At 47.2% G+C, this 15,057-nt stretch overlaps 1 protein-coding gene across 1 annotated transcript in view; it reads right to left on the bottom strand.

Moving 5' to 3' along the window:
• The window catches only part of map3k5 (mitogen-activated protein kinase kinase kinase 5), a 112,029-nt gene that overhangs the window by 55,407 nt on the left and 41,565 nt on the right, over window positions 1–15,057 (bottom strand). Inside the window, exons 5-8 of the mRNA XM_084313723.1 lie at window positions 13,389–13,557; window positions 11,239–11,345; window positions 6,182–6,352; window positions 5,291–5,403 (exon numbers count right to left, since the gene is read on the bottom strand). Of these exons, the coding sequence (XP_084169849.1) occupies window positions 5,291–5,403; window positions 6,182–6,352; window positions 11,239–11,345; window positions 13,389–13,557 (560 nt within the window). The remainder of the gene's footprint in view (window positions 1–5,290; window positions 5,404–6,181; window positions 6,353–11,238; window positions 11,346–13,388; window positions 13,558–15,057) is intronic.

The following is a 15,057-nucleotide window of genomic DNA, read 5'->3' as shown; positions in this document are numbered from 1 at the left end:
CGATCTGGTAGCTGCAGTTAAACACGATGCGGTCTTTGCCGTTGTGATGAACCTTGTGGTGGGGCACGTACCACGATTCAGTCGTCTGGTCGGCCTCTTTAATGTCAATCTTTGTGACGTGTCCCGCTGTGATGAGCTTCTCAATCTCAGCGCGGTATACACTTTCTTGGGCGGGGTCCTTGGCTAAGCGCCGCTCTGTGTTTAGTAGGTACCGCTCTGTGGCGTCTTTCTTTGCGTGAAAGGTAGGCATCCCTTCCCGCCGCAGGAGTGGCGTGGCGTATCTCAACACGCCGCTGACTGGGACTCTCTTTGTTCCCGTCTCGAGGAGGTTAATGGCGTAGATGTCGTCTTTAGAGCGAATGTCTTTCTTTTCGTTCTTAAAGGGCATTTGTTCTAAGGTCCATAGCCTCTCTACATGCTGCAGGAGTGCGGTGTCTCCCTCTGTGACTCGGGAGTGGAGACAGCTAGTGGCTGTGGTTCGGTTGAGAGATTTGGCGAGTGGGCCTTGGAGAGTCCATCCTAGGCGGGTCTCGACTGCTGCAGGACAGCCTCTGGGTCCGGTATGAACCCGGTCTATCGGGACAATGAGGTCTGCATGGTCGGAGCCTATCAACAGTGTCGGGGTAGCACCGTCTATGAGTGGGATCGGTAGCTTGCGTAGATGTACATATTTCTCCATCAGCTTGGCTACGGGGTATGTGTACCGCGACAGTCCTATTTCTTGGCTGGTGAAAGCGTCTGTAATCCTGTACCGTCGCTCGGGCTGGCCGCTTGCTGCGATAGAGAATGAGACATTCTCGCCCTTTATCGTTTTCAAATCTCTTCTTATTGTCCGAATTGTCATTTGGTTTTCGCTCCCCCGCAGCCCTAGCTGGGCCGCAGCGGACGCGAGCAGAAGGGTCTTCTCTGACCCGTCATCAAGGACGGCGTAAGTGTCCATGACTTTATTCTGGTAGCTCAATGTCACACGGACTACCTTTAAGAGCACTCTGGCTCCGCTGCTGCTGGCGGGGTCGATGTACATGACGCTTGCTTTGCTGCTTGATGGTGCGGGTGGAGGCCGCCGTCTGTTACTGTCGTGGAGTATGTCCAGATGGGCTCCATCGCACCGACTGCACTTTTTCTTTAAGCGGCATTCGGCTGCCATGTGTGATCGCGCACAGCGAAAACAGCGTCTGTTGGACTTTATCCATTGACTCGCTTCCTCCGCATTCATCTTGGGGAATGAGTCACATTGTGACAGCCAGTGTTCTTTCTCACAGTAGGGGCACACTATCTTCCACTTCTCCTTTCTTGAGGGGGTACTGTGGCTCCTACTGCTTGGCACTGACTCCGATTGGTGCATGACAGTCACCGATCTTCTTCCATCATTTAGTCTCCTGGTTCCTTCTCTGGAGCCAGGGGTGCTCCGTCCGAATGTATCTAGCCGTAAGCTGCTGACTTCTCTCGCCAGGAAGTCGGCTAGATCGAGGAGGTTCGGTTCGGGGCCATTAGGGTCTCGGTGGTCTCTCTGCCGCCTAAAGCGCTCCTGTCGGGCGGGCGGTAGCTTCTCCAAGATCCTCTCTACATTTGAGTTGGCGTATAGTTCATGCCTACCCTTTTCCCTCTGCGCTCCCAGCATCCCTACCAGGGACTGCACTCTGATGGACAGGTCGTCCAGTGCTCGATTGTCTGTTGCTGGGGGTAGGCGGTCGATGTGCCTGATCTCCTGGATCACGTAATCCCATATACGTCCATATCTCTGGTCCAACGCTACCAGCGCTGCGGTGTATGGGGTCGTGAAAGTGGCGTAGGCGAGCGCTATGTTGTGCGCGCGGGGTACCTTTAAATGCTTCAGTAGTATCGCGTATTTATGGCGTTCATCAATGACATCCACCAACATTGTCTCCAGACACATGCGGAGCTCCGTATACTGGGCCCGGTTCTCCTGGGTGAAGTCTGGTACCATAGGTGTGCCAATGTATGACGCGGATTGTTGATACATCGGCGAGCGTTGGGGGAGAGGCCTCCTAGGCGAGTCTCCTCCTGCTCCTTGGCGTGGGCTGGTACCGGCTGTGTACCATGGCCCGCTGGTCCAGGTGCTGTTCCTCGGTGCGGGTCGTGCGTCGTGCTCACCCGTGAATAGCGTCGGGGGTCTGTAGCGCAGCTCCGCGGGGGTATAGCCTGGGCTGTACTGGACCTCCTGGTCCGGTAGAGTACTGTGCTGTCGTCGGGCGTGGTTCTCCTCCTCTTCGTCTTCCGTTAGGTCATCCAGGGCTTGTAGTCTCTGATTTAGCCTCTCCGCAGTGTATGCTGCTCCTTCCCGGTGGCTGGGTCTCGCTTGGACCGGTTGGGGAAGGGGGTCTGCGGGGGGTATAAACCTCGTCTGTTGGTCAAGTTCAGGGTCGCTTACTCGGCTAGGGGATGCCGCCCTGGAGTGATGTCTAGACGAGTTCCTGGAGCCTCTGGTGGAGGGAGGGGGTGTTGTCCTTCTGATCAGCTGTTCTATTAGTTGCGCTTGTGCTCTGTCGCGCTCGGCTTCGCGCTTGGTGAGATCCGATTCTCTCTGGGCACCGGTGGCGGCGCGCTGGGCGTCGGCCCGGTCTCTTGCCATATTCTCTTCCATCTGAATGCGTCTTATTTCCAGGCGTATGTGCTCTTCTTCGCTCCGTTGCTGTATCTGCAATCGATCGCGTTCACCCTGGAGTCTATCGCGTTCAGTAGAGGCTTTCAGGCTGACGAGGAATGCCTGCTGTAGTGTCCTCTCTGCCTCGCTGGGAGAAGACGGTTGTATAGGGGAGCCGTCCCTTGGGGTACTCCGTGCGGAGTCTTGGAGCTCTATCTCCACGGTGCTCTCCTCATCTTCTTCCGTGCCGAGTTCTCTCTCGGTAGTGTTGTCTTCCTCCCGGGACTCGTCGGGGACTACTTCTTCGGTATTGGCGGGGTGTAAAGTCATGTCTGGTTCCCCCTGGTCCCCACCGTGAGCTGGGTCAGTTACGTTAGAACCCATAGGGGCCTCTATGGTCGGGGTAGCCTGGTCGTTAGGGTTAGACATAATTTTACTTTCTAGTTTTACCGCGTTTACTGTTGGTAGAAGACTAGGTTGTTGACTGACAGCGTAAGCCTCTAAGTACTGAGGGAGCTGTCGTTTGCGCCGCGGGCGTTGTTGGTTAGGAGGATCGTTTCGTGGAGTGTTCATCATAGGCCATTTTAATATTAATAACACTATATTAATATTACACTGATTACCCTCCGGCTCGAAGGACCAATTGTAACTGAGGGGTACAATTCCCTGACTGTATTGTTAGATATGATACTTACTACCACTACCTCTTGTACTTTAGACTCTGGCCACCCAGTACTAGGTATAAATAATTATGATAAACACTCCCACCTGATGAAACGGATCCAACACAAATGTACCAAGTCGAAAGTCTGCGTTTAATAATAATACATAGCAAAAGGTATGTACAACGATCACTTAATTACATTTATGATTTGAAATAGTATGCACTTTTATGGCAAATGAGTATTCGTAGGTAGATCAATATCGAATGTCCAATCTCTGATTGCGCAGGAAGCAAATATACAACCTGGAATATTTAGGGAACAATAGCAATGATACTTGAATGATTATATAGCTGGATACACTAGGGGGAGGTTCCGACTGCTTGTAGGACAGCTGGAGGGGGGGGGGAGAGTCTGGCTGTATCCCGTCTGGCCGAGGGTATCCTGGGAGAGCCCACAGTCGTGCGACCCGGTGCCCAGCGATCCTCGATCCACAGATGAAAGCAGTTGGACTCTCTGTGGCCGGCGTCCTCCGGTCCACGATGGAGAGACGTGAGGCGACCTCGTCGTGTAGAGCGTCTTCTCACCTGTCGTCCTCTCCGGGGGGGGTATTTCCAACACACCGCAGTGTTGGCCTTTATCCATAGAATAATCAAAGTACTCAAAGCATAATCCAAGCCGGGGAAGGCTAGCCGTCGTCGGTAGAATAATCCAATATACAGGTCCACTCGCTCTTTGGCCTGGAGCTCCTCGGGTGCAGCTTCACGTGGGGTCAACCACCCTGGATAAGCGTCCAGCTGATGCCCGAAACGATGGGGGTGCTGATTACTATAGAACTCTTACCGCACGAGGCACTACATATGAATAGACTATTATTAGCTTAATAGAATACGTCCAACTCGATGATATAGTGCCAAATATGACTATTCAAATATTAATATACACGATGTCTCAATGCCGATACTGGGCCGAATTGGCCTTACTGCCCACACGTGGTTCGCGGGGAGGCTTTTGCGTCTGTCACTCTGTTGGAGGGTAAGGAACTGGACTAAAAGAAAGCTCTACTTTAATAGCGCAGTATATATACGCACTATGAACAAATAGTACCATTAGTGGTGCGGTAGACATATTCCTACGCGGAACTAGGACTTGTCCATACATGTTGAGCGGTACGATTGAACCTGGTCTGAGGGGTATGGCGACCTGGCACCAAGGTCTCGTCCAATGGTAGAATGGAGACTATTATGGGATGTTCAGTAGACTAGAAGGGATATTCAATGCATATTGTACAAGGAATATACAAGGGATATCAGGGGATATACAAATACAATTAAATATATATATATAAATAAATATATATATTCGGTTTAATCTGATCCTTCAGAACAGTTATGATGAATTGAAAATGGGGGACCCTGATGTAAACAAGACGAAAGTATTTCTCTGGTCTGCATCCCCTTAACAATTGTGTGTAAATCAAATTTATTTATATTAAAAATAATTTGTATTGAGCTGTACTGTATTGTACCCATTCTGCAATGTGTTAATACAATTTTCAATCAATTCAATCAATCAATCAAGTCTGCTTTGAAGGAGCACATCGTCAATTTTAACCATAATCCTATCGCTCTGTTGTGAGGAGGACGTCACAACAGAGGACGCGATAATTGGACATGTACTGTAACTCACCGACGCGTTGTGTCTCGAGAGCTCAGCCACACCCCAAGTAATTCCTCCGGGTGATGTCACCAAGAGGACAGACCTCTAGCGAACCACAGACACTATTTCTTCAACTATTTTCAACTGTAGCAGGTCCAACTCGGGGGAAAGTTCAAGCAATGGTTGAGGAAATAGTGTCAATGCGGCTGAGCTCTCAAGAGACACAGATGAGCTACATGTCAGATTATCACATCTCCTCCTCGTAACAGAACAATAGAATTGAGGTGGAAAATCAGCGAAGTGCCCTTCTGAGGACATCATTAGATATCAAGAAATATATAAATGGTATAGTTTGATAACTCACCCACTTTGCGGAGCTCAAAGGAGGTGTCAAATTGATACCCAGCTGCCAAGAGTAGAACAGCGTAGTTGATGCCAGAGTGCAGAGTCGGTTCCGACTCGAACCCCTTCTTAAACCTGAGAGGAAGAAAATTATTTGTAGCATATGCGTCATTCTAAACCCTTGTACCTCGCTGTCTATCTCCTTTTGTAAAAGGGCTCTCCCTGCGCCCCCCAGACTTTTTAATAAAACATCAACACGATTAGAGAGGTATTGAGTAGGGTCTGCAGTGGCGCTAATTAGTCGCCGCCTAGCACTCACAAAACAGGACATCTCATTCCTTTAATGAGCAATCTGTTCTGCGGAGGGAAGGGGAAGGAGTGGGTTTTATTAGAGGCCTCGTCTCCCAAGATACGCTACGTTACACAGGAAGACAAGCTGCTGGGAGAACTCCTTCTCAGCCGGGTTCAACGATATGAGATCTTGAGAAGCCATTTCAGGTAGAAGGCAGTTAAGACTTATTATTGTCATTATTATCATCATCATCATCATCACCACCACCCGCTGTTATGAATCAGCCTCTGCCCTGCAGACGCTGTGTGCCCAAATGACAGCGATGTTCATTAACAGCGCTGAGGAGGGTGACGTCTGAGGGCGAGAGGGGAGCGAGGGGTTGGTAATGAAGCTTATTAGTCTCTCTCTCTCTCTCTCTCTCTCTCCTCTCCACTCCACTCCCTCCCCCCATCCCCTTTCTCTCTCCCTCTCTCTTTGACTGTGGAACCGTTGCATGTTGCTGCCCTTCCTTTTTGTGCGTCTGACTTTTCGGGAACAATGTCCTTGTAGAGGCATGACGCATCTGTACACCTACACTCAGACACAACCCCCCCCCCCCGTCTCTCCCTTATCGTCTCTCACCAGAGTGTGCCACTGTCCCGGCTCTCCGTGTCGATGAAGTGAGACTCCAGGAACATGTCTTTGTAGATGCGTCCCACCAGACAGTAGATATCGGAGGCCACCTGCTCCTCTGCCTGCACCAGAGGCAGCATGATGTCCAGTGCCTTCTGCCTGTCTCCTGGCAGATTCCTCCTGATCACACACACACACACACACACACACACACACACACACACACACACACACACACACACACACACACATACACATAGGGCAGACACATGGTCAGGCATACAGCAGGCTCAGCAGAAGGTGGATATCACTGCTGTCACCTGAAAACCTTGTCATTTCACTTTTGGAGATCCTACTTGCATTTTTTTTACATGGTCTTTCATGACTAAATAATAATAATAATAATAATACAACTTTATTTGTATAGCACCTTTCATACAGAAACTGCAGCTCAAAGTGATTCACAACAGAAAAAAGACAGGCATAAAATGAGCACATAAAGTGCAGACATATAAAGTTTTTCACATTAGGATCTAACATCCCAACAGGCCACCTTGTTTATGGTTTGATTCAGACATATTAAAAATAGACAATGATAAAAAGAGTAAGATAGAATAGACAGAGTAAAATAGTACAATAGTGCAGTGCAACAAGTAGTAGAATAGAATAAACATAAAATGCAGACATAACATTAATTTTTTATTTTTTACAGTGCAATAAAATAGTTCTGGATTACTGTTTAATCCTTTCACTGCCACACTACCAAACGGTTAACCCTTTCACTGCGACAATACACAGAAGGTTAACCCTTTCACTGCCATACGACAGAAGGTTAACCCTTTCACTACCACACTACAGAAGGTTAACCCTTTACTATCACACTACAGACGGTTGGGTTAAAGTCGTCTTCACCTTCTCTGTTTGGTATCCACAGTTTAAAAAAAGGACACACCAATAAAAAAAATTCCAATGCCTATACCCATTCTGAGTGCTAAACTTTGAGTATCGTCCGACACAGAGTACCGATCCATCCGCTTTACTAAGTAAGCAGTGTAGACTCTCCATTCGTTTGGGGTCATTGACCATAATTATTCACACGGCAGCCGCTTTGCTCTTACATAATGCTCAGGTTGGGATTCCTTTCCACCCTGTTCCCTGGAAAGGAATCCCGACCTGAACATGACATAATGAGCAAAATGGCCGCCGTGTGAATATGGTCAATTGGGACGAAATTAGAGTGCCGTTGCTTTGAGCCATGAACACATTGACTCTTGGTATGAGCTCTTAGCAGAATTCTACCGCTGCTAACACTGTATTTAAGCATCAGGAAGATATCCAATACCAGTACTATATACCCATGGAAAACCTGTAGCCTAGTAGAACTTAGGTCAAAATGGAAATCAGCTTGATTTGTTCTTAATTTGAGTTGTCTTTTTAGAGATGCAAGGTTCTCATACTACTGTTACTATGGACACATATTTGCTAAATGAGCCATACATATATATAAATATCTCTATATATAAACATGTGATACACCACTTCCTATGCAACATTTCCTGTCCAGTCTGTGCATGCATGTGTGTGTGTGTGTGTTCACTTGCCTGGTAGAAGTGCATACTATATATTGTATAGCTGTTCACCTGCTTGGTAGTGGTATATACTGTATATTGTATAGCTGTTCACCTGCTTGGTAGTGGTATATACTGTATATTGTATACCTGTTCACCTGCTTGGTAGTGGTATATACTGTATATTGTATAGCTGTTCACCTGCTTGGTAGTGGTGCATACTGTATATACCTGTTCACCTGCTTGGTAGTGGTGCATACTGTATACTGTATACCTGTTTACCTGCTTGGTAGTGGTGCATACTGTATATACCTGTTCACCTGCCTGGTAGTGGTGCATACTATATACTGTATACCTGTTCACCTGCCTGGTAGCAGTGTGTTTTACGGTCCATGTGTTTATGTACCGTAGGTATGGAGTAATGAGCCATGCAAACACATCATGTAATCCTTTAATCCTTGTATCTATGATTATGACTAAGACCTATGCACACCTCCTTCAATCTATTGTATGTTTATGTGTGTAATTGTTAGACTAGACTAGAAGTCTTTATTTGTCATGCAGTTTAACACACACACACGAGATGGGCAACCCACAGGAACACACACACACATGCACTGAGTCGCCGATGAAATGTCTCTCTGCACTTTTCCCATCCCGTTGTCCTTCCCCCCCATGGGCAGCCATAGGGCGGCAACGTGAGCCGCGCCCCGGGGACCAATCCAAGTGCTCCTGTCCGTCTTCGTCAAGGACGCCACAGCGTTAGCGATCTGTTGTGCATGTTTTTCCATTGGGTTTATCTTATCGGGGGGGAAACCTTTGCGAGCACGGGGAGAACATGCAAACTCCACACAGAAAGGCCTGGGAGATACCCCACCTGAGTACCTGGAATCATGGAAACCTGGTCCCCAAGCGGGAATCGAACCCTGGACCTTCTTGCTGTGAGGGGACAGTGTTAACCACTACACCACCGTGCCGCTATGTGTGTGTGTGTGTGTGTGTGTGTGTGTGTGTGTGTGTGTGTGTGTGTGTGTGTGTGTGTGTGTGTGTGTGTGTGTGTGTGTGTGTGTGTGTGTGTGTGTGTGTGTGTGTGCGTGTGTGTGTGTGTGTGTGTGTGTGTGTGTGTGTGTGTGTGTGTGTGTCTGTGTGTGTCTGTGTGTTTGTGTATGTACAATGCGTTGCTATGAATCATTGATGGCATGCATGAACTATAACACACAGTAATTTGCTGGAATGGTGTTTCACACAGGAGTGAAAATGAGAGAGCATGAATAAGCATGAATGACTGTGTGTGAGTGTGAGTGTGAGTGTGAGTGTGAGTGTGTGTGTGTGTGTGTGTGTGTGTGTGTGTGTGTGTGTGCTGAGAGTACTGCAATGTTATGGTTGTGTGCCAGTGATTCTTGGCAGAGAACAGCTCATCTCCAAGTCTACAGCTTAAATTACAGAGGTTAGTGGGTTCAGAGGCCCGGCCTGTAGTTCTACGACTCCTATTATCAGAACGGGAGGCTGAAACAGCACAAGCACTTAGCCCAGATATTTACCTTTAGATTAAATTACTCTACCGCTGGACCCATTCCAATTCTGCAAACAATGTTCCTCCGGGTATATCAACAGAGATGAACTAACACAGAAGCCGTGCGGCACCACGGTGTGTAATGGTCGTGGAATCCCAAGCTGGTACACTTGATCTGATTCCCCACCAGAGCGCTGGTGTTAAATAAAGCATAATTGAACTGACAGCCGTTACCATGGAGTCCACCCAGAGGAGATGGAGCATAATGAGACTACAAGGGTTCTCTCTTTATACAGCCTTTGCTCTCTCTCTCTCTCTCTCTCTCTCTCTCTCTCTCTCTCTCTCTCTCTCTCTCACCAGTGTGCTAAGAAGGGATTATTTACAATTGGGCGTTGGTGGTGGTGGTAGTGGGGGTGGTAGTTATGACTCAACCCATTCCTCTTGGACTCAGTGCACAGCAGGCTTCTCGAAACGTCCACATCCCACTCCACAACAAGGGGACCCACACAGTGAGTGCGTGCGCCGTGGCAGGCTCCAAGCATTCAACATCACCTCCCGCTACTGTTTCTCCTTGAGCAGCTTAACCCAATTACTCAACACACTTGTGCTTGTCAGAGCCGTTCAGATCTCTCTCTGGGCTTCATTATTGCTGTATGCAGATGACTCTACTGCTCGACACACGCTGCGCCCCGTCACAGGACACCTCCGGTTAAGAGAAGCTCACAGCAACAATTCAACCCGCTCTTTTGCTCAATTCTCAATACGACGGTATGAGTGAGACACAACATCTTCTTCGTCCTGGGTCTCCTTGAGCGTGTGAATGCAATGCGACATCCTGCACAGGGGTGTAAAAAGTATCCAGAAATTATACTTAAGTGAAAGTATGGGTACCGTCTCAAAATCGTACTCAAGTAAAATTCAGAGTATCTGTCTAAAAGCACACTTGAGTAAAAGTAAAAAAGTTTCTACTTTTAAATGTACTTAAGTACTAAAAAGTAAAGTTTTCTGACTGTCTATTCTCCTGATAGCAGGTGTTTAATCAAAGATCCCCGCTTTCTAGTCTTGCACAAGGACCAATCAGCATGGGTATGGGCGGGTTAATTTTCCATTGATGGGGATTTGATTGGCTGTTTTTAAATAAAGCGCAGCCGCAGGATTAATAACGTTAATGATAGTTCGGCCAGAGAAACAAATATACTAATAAAAATAGTTGGACCTGCGAGATTTGTACTTTGTAGGTCTGCATTTTAAATGTAAGGAGTAAAAAGTATGTTTTTTTCCCCTCTGAAATGTAATTGAGTAAAAGTACAAATCCCCGAAAAACAGTACTTAAGTATTGTAACGAAGTACAATTACTCGAGTACTTTACACCCCTGCATCCTGGTAATTAGAGAGATGTTAACCCTTTCAATGCAGCACTACCAAATGGTTAACTCTTTTCACTACCACACTACAGAAGGTTAACCCTTTACTATCACAGGGTAACAGTCTGTAGTGTGATAGTAAAGGGTTAACCTTCTGTAGTGTGGTAGTGAAAGGGTTAATGTGGTGGTTTCAGAGCGGAGGAGCAGCCTGGCACCCTGGTAGGGCGTTTTCCGACCGCTTCCAAATGAAGGAACAGCGGGCTTTTATTGGTGTTGGAGCCACAGTCACAGCAGCAGCAACCACAGGACGTTTACTAGGGAGGCAGCTGGTGTGAAAACACTCCTGTGTGCGTACATCTGTCTACTTCCTGCTCAGCAGTAGCTGCAAGTGTTCTGCACATGTTGCTTGTTTTATGTGCGTGTGTTCATGAGTGTGCATGTGCGTGTGTGTGTGTGTGTGTGTGTGTGTGTGTGTGTGTGTGTGTGTGTGTGTGTGTGTGTGTGTGTGTGTGTGTGTGTGTGTGTGTGTGTGTGTGTGTGCGTGCGTGTGTGTGTGTGCGTGTGTACATATATGTGTGGGTTTGTATGGGTGTGTAATAATATGTTGCTATGGCAACTTACCGATTCAGTGCAAAGGCATAATGGAACTTCACATGAGGATGAGCCACGGGGTCAAAGGTCGGAAGCTTTTCCAAAGTCTCCACCAGCTTCACTATGGACTCATAATCCTGAGGGACACATAGAAGAGACAAGCGATGACTTTATTGTCAACCTGCACAACCTGCACTAAACAAACATACATATAGTCCCCCAACACATGTATTTCATCACAGAGGTCAAAGTGCAGGGCTGCCTGCAGTCAGTGACCCTGGAACAGTTGGGGTGTTCGGTGCCTTGCTCGAGGGCCCTTTGGTTACTGGCCGGCCTCTCTACCACTACGCTATCCCACCACCCCATATATAGAAACCGGCTGATTGGGTTGAATGCATTCTCCCGCAGTTAATGACTGCATTGAAGATACGGTATGCGTGTGTATTCCTTTAAACTATTCTATTTGAGACTGACTTCTGCACTTCAATAACTGCACTGCACTGCACTTCAATAACTGAATGTCACCTTCACTAGTATACAGCATGTTTTGGGGGGATCCGGCGTACATACCCACTATTATCTAAAACACGCAAACACCACCTCAACACGTGCTGTGCGCATCGATAACTCATGAAACTGAGGGCGGCTGCCTATTGCTGGTGTGAGGAGGTGTGGGGTGAGTGGCATTGCAACACTGTGAGAAGAGAGAAGAGGCCCTGTGGTGGCAGACTTGAGACCAGCAGACCAAAAGCCTTGCCTACAGCGCTCCACAGGAAGGGCCCCTCGGTGGCAGACCTGAGACCAGCAGACCAAAAGCCTTGCCTACAGCGCTCCACAGGAAGGGCCCCTCGGTGGCAGACCTGAGACCAGCAGACCAAAAGCCTTGCCTACAGCGCTCCACAGGGAGGGCAGCAGCATCTGTCCCTGAAACAGTGATGCTGAGGCAGTGAACTCTGTCTAACTGTGTCCTCTGTTGTAAGTTAGTACAGTAGCCTGGGCCATGGTCAGACCAGGTGTACCTGGATGTTCCTATAGCAGGTTGATGACCATGTTAGATAGATCAGGTGTATCTGCATGTCCCTATAGCAGGTTGATGACTATGTTACAGTAGATAGATCAGGTGTATCTGCATGTCCCTATAGCAGGTTGATGACCATGTTAGATAGACCAGGTGTACCTGGGTGTCCCTATAGCAGGTTGATGACTATGTTAGATAGATCAGGTGTATCTGGGTGTCTCTATAGCAGGTTGATGACTATGTTAGATAGATCAGGTGTATCTGGGTGTCTCTATAGCAGGTTGATGACTATGTTAGATAGATCAGGTGTATCTGGGTGTCCCTATAGCAAGTTGATGACTATGTTACAGTAGATAGATCAGGTGTATCTGCATGTCCCTATAGCAGGTTGATGACTATGTTACAGTAGATAGATCAGGTGTATCTGCATGTCCCTATAGCAGGTTGATGACTATGTTAGATAGACCAGGTGTACCTGGGTGTCCCTATAGCAGGTTGATGACTATGTTAGATAGATCAGGTGTACATGGGTGTCCCTATAGCAGGTTGATGACCATGTTAGATAGACCAGGTGTACCTGGGTGTCCCTATAGCAGGTTGATGACCATGTTAGATAGACCAGGTGTACCTGGGTGTCCCTATAGCAGGTTGATGACCATGTTAGATAGATCAGGTGTATCTGGATGTCCCTATAAGAGAGCAGCAGGTTGATGACCATGTTAGATAGACCAGGTGTACCTGGGTGTCCCTATAGCAGGTTGATGACCATGTTAGATAGATCAGGTGTACCTGGGTGTCTCTATAGCAGGTTGATGACCATGTTAGATAGACCAGGTGTACCTGGGTGTCCCTATAGCAGGTTGATGACCATGTTAGATAGACCAGGTGTACCTGGATGTCCCTATAGCAGGTTGATGACTATGTTAGATAGATCAGGTGTACCTGGATGTCCCTATAGCAGGTTGATGACTATGTTAGATAGATCAGGTGTACCTGGATGTCCCTATAGCAGGTTGATGACTATGTTAGATAGATCAGGTGTACCTGGGTGTCTCTATAGGACAACAGCAGGTTGATGACTATGTTAGATAGAGCAGGTGTACCTGGATGTCCCTATAAGAGAGCAGCAGGTTGATGACCATGTTAGATAGATCAGGTGTACCTGGATGTCCCTATAAGAGAGCAGCAGGTTGATGACTATGTCAGCTGAAAGGCACTCCACGTTGTCCAGTCTCTGCTGGATACGGCTCAGCTCGGCAGCCAGCTCCATGCCTGTGTACAGCTCCCGAGCCTTACGGATCTCGTTCAGAATGGTCTCACGGAAGTATTGGCTGTGGAAGGTGAAGAATGTGAAAAGAAGACATGTTCTGTTCAGAGGCATTCTCACTAGGACGGCATTGACACCATGGTCTCATGTCAGTGAATCATTAGTTTCCACGTCTTCATGTGACTTCCTTCAGGCCACAGTGGTCTGAACAATGAGTCTTGTGACCTTTAACAATTTAACACGTTTGGTGAGTTCATCACATGTTACGCTACCATCTAGATCTAGTGCAACTTTAATCCCCATCTATTATTAATAGCCAGCGATGCCTCCATGCGATGTAGAGCATGTGAGGTGGTCATCCGCCTGGCAGCTGACTGTGTTCACCGGGTATCTCTATTTCTAATTATATCCCCGAACAACAGTGTTATAGATTTACCCGGACCGGCACTGCAGAGTTTTCGTGTGAACGCGATAACTTGAATAGCTTTCATTTCAAATTGTTTACATGTGCAGTGCACATTTATGACCTCTGGAGGATGAACCCTATTGATTTTGGTGACCGAGTGACCTTTCCTCTAGCGCCACCATCGAGCCAAATATTCATATCCCAGTTATGAATGTGATATCTCCAAGAGCTTTCATCAAAATCTTTCCAGATTTGTGGTGCGGATTCATGACCCCTAGGGGATTAACTCTATTGATTTTGGTGACCCCATGACCTCTAGCTCCACCATCAGGTCAAACATTTTTAGAATGAGTGTATCTGGGTCCGTAAGGACCTATGAAGTCTGTCCTATCCAAGGAGGGGTCCGGGAGGGGGGGGTTCGAGCTGGAGCATATGTGTGTAGGGTTTTAGATAATAGGTATTAGGAGTATATCCTGTATAAGACATTGGTACAATTGGTAATTTCGTTGGATATACACTGTATACGGTAAAATATTATTATATACTTTTTTTTGTTTTCTGTTTCTGTACTTGCATGTCATTTTAGCCACCTTAATTGTTTCATTATGCATTGTGTGTTGAGTACTGACTTTTAACAATTTTGTTTTGCAATAATAAAAAAAAAATAAAAATAAAAAAAAAGAAGTCTGTCCTTTTGTAATTTCCATCTTGGATTATTGATTCTCATCAAATTTGCCTCTTCAAATGTGTCATTTAGATCAGTGATGGGCCAAGCCATATGACGGGAGACTGCAATTCTAAACTGGCCCCTGTAAATGTCCTAACACAACCCCCCCCCCAATGTACAGTAAATGACCAAGTATGGTCTTGTCAATATTCCAATGTACAGTTTTGCTTGTTCAGTTGTACAGTGTCCCCCACCCACCCCTCCTACCCAACCCCCCCCCCCCCCCCCCCCACCCACCCAACCACCTCCAATGTACAGCCCCCCCACCTACCCAACCTCCTCCAATGTACAGTTTCTACGTCAAATGTATATACTCTCTTTTCTGGACTCTTTTCGTATCACAAACAGTACTGTATTTGCAAATCTGGTATGTCATAAATGTATAGATGTAGCAGTACTGTCTATCTGTATGTCATGTATGTCATATATGT

The sequence above is a fragment of the Notolepis coatsorum genome (genome assembly GCF_963971535.1).
Source record: "Notolepis coatsorum genome assembly, chromosome: 5".
NCBI classification, from domain to species: Eukaryota; Metazoa; Chordata; class Actinopteri; order Aulopiformes; family Paralepididae; genus Notolepis; species Notolepis coatsorum.
Note: the sequence above shows the minus strand (reverse complement) of the source record. Positions and strands in the feature narration are given on the sequence as shown.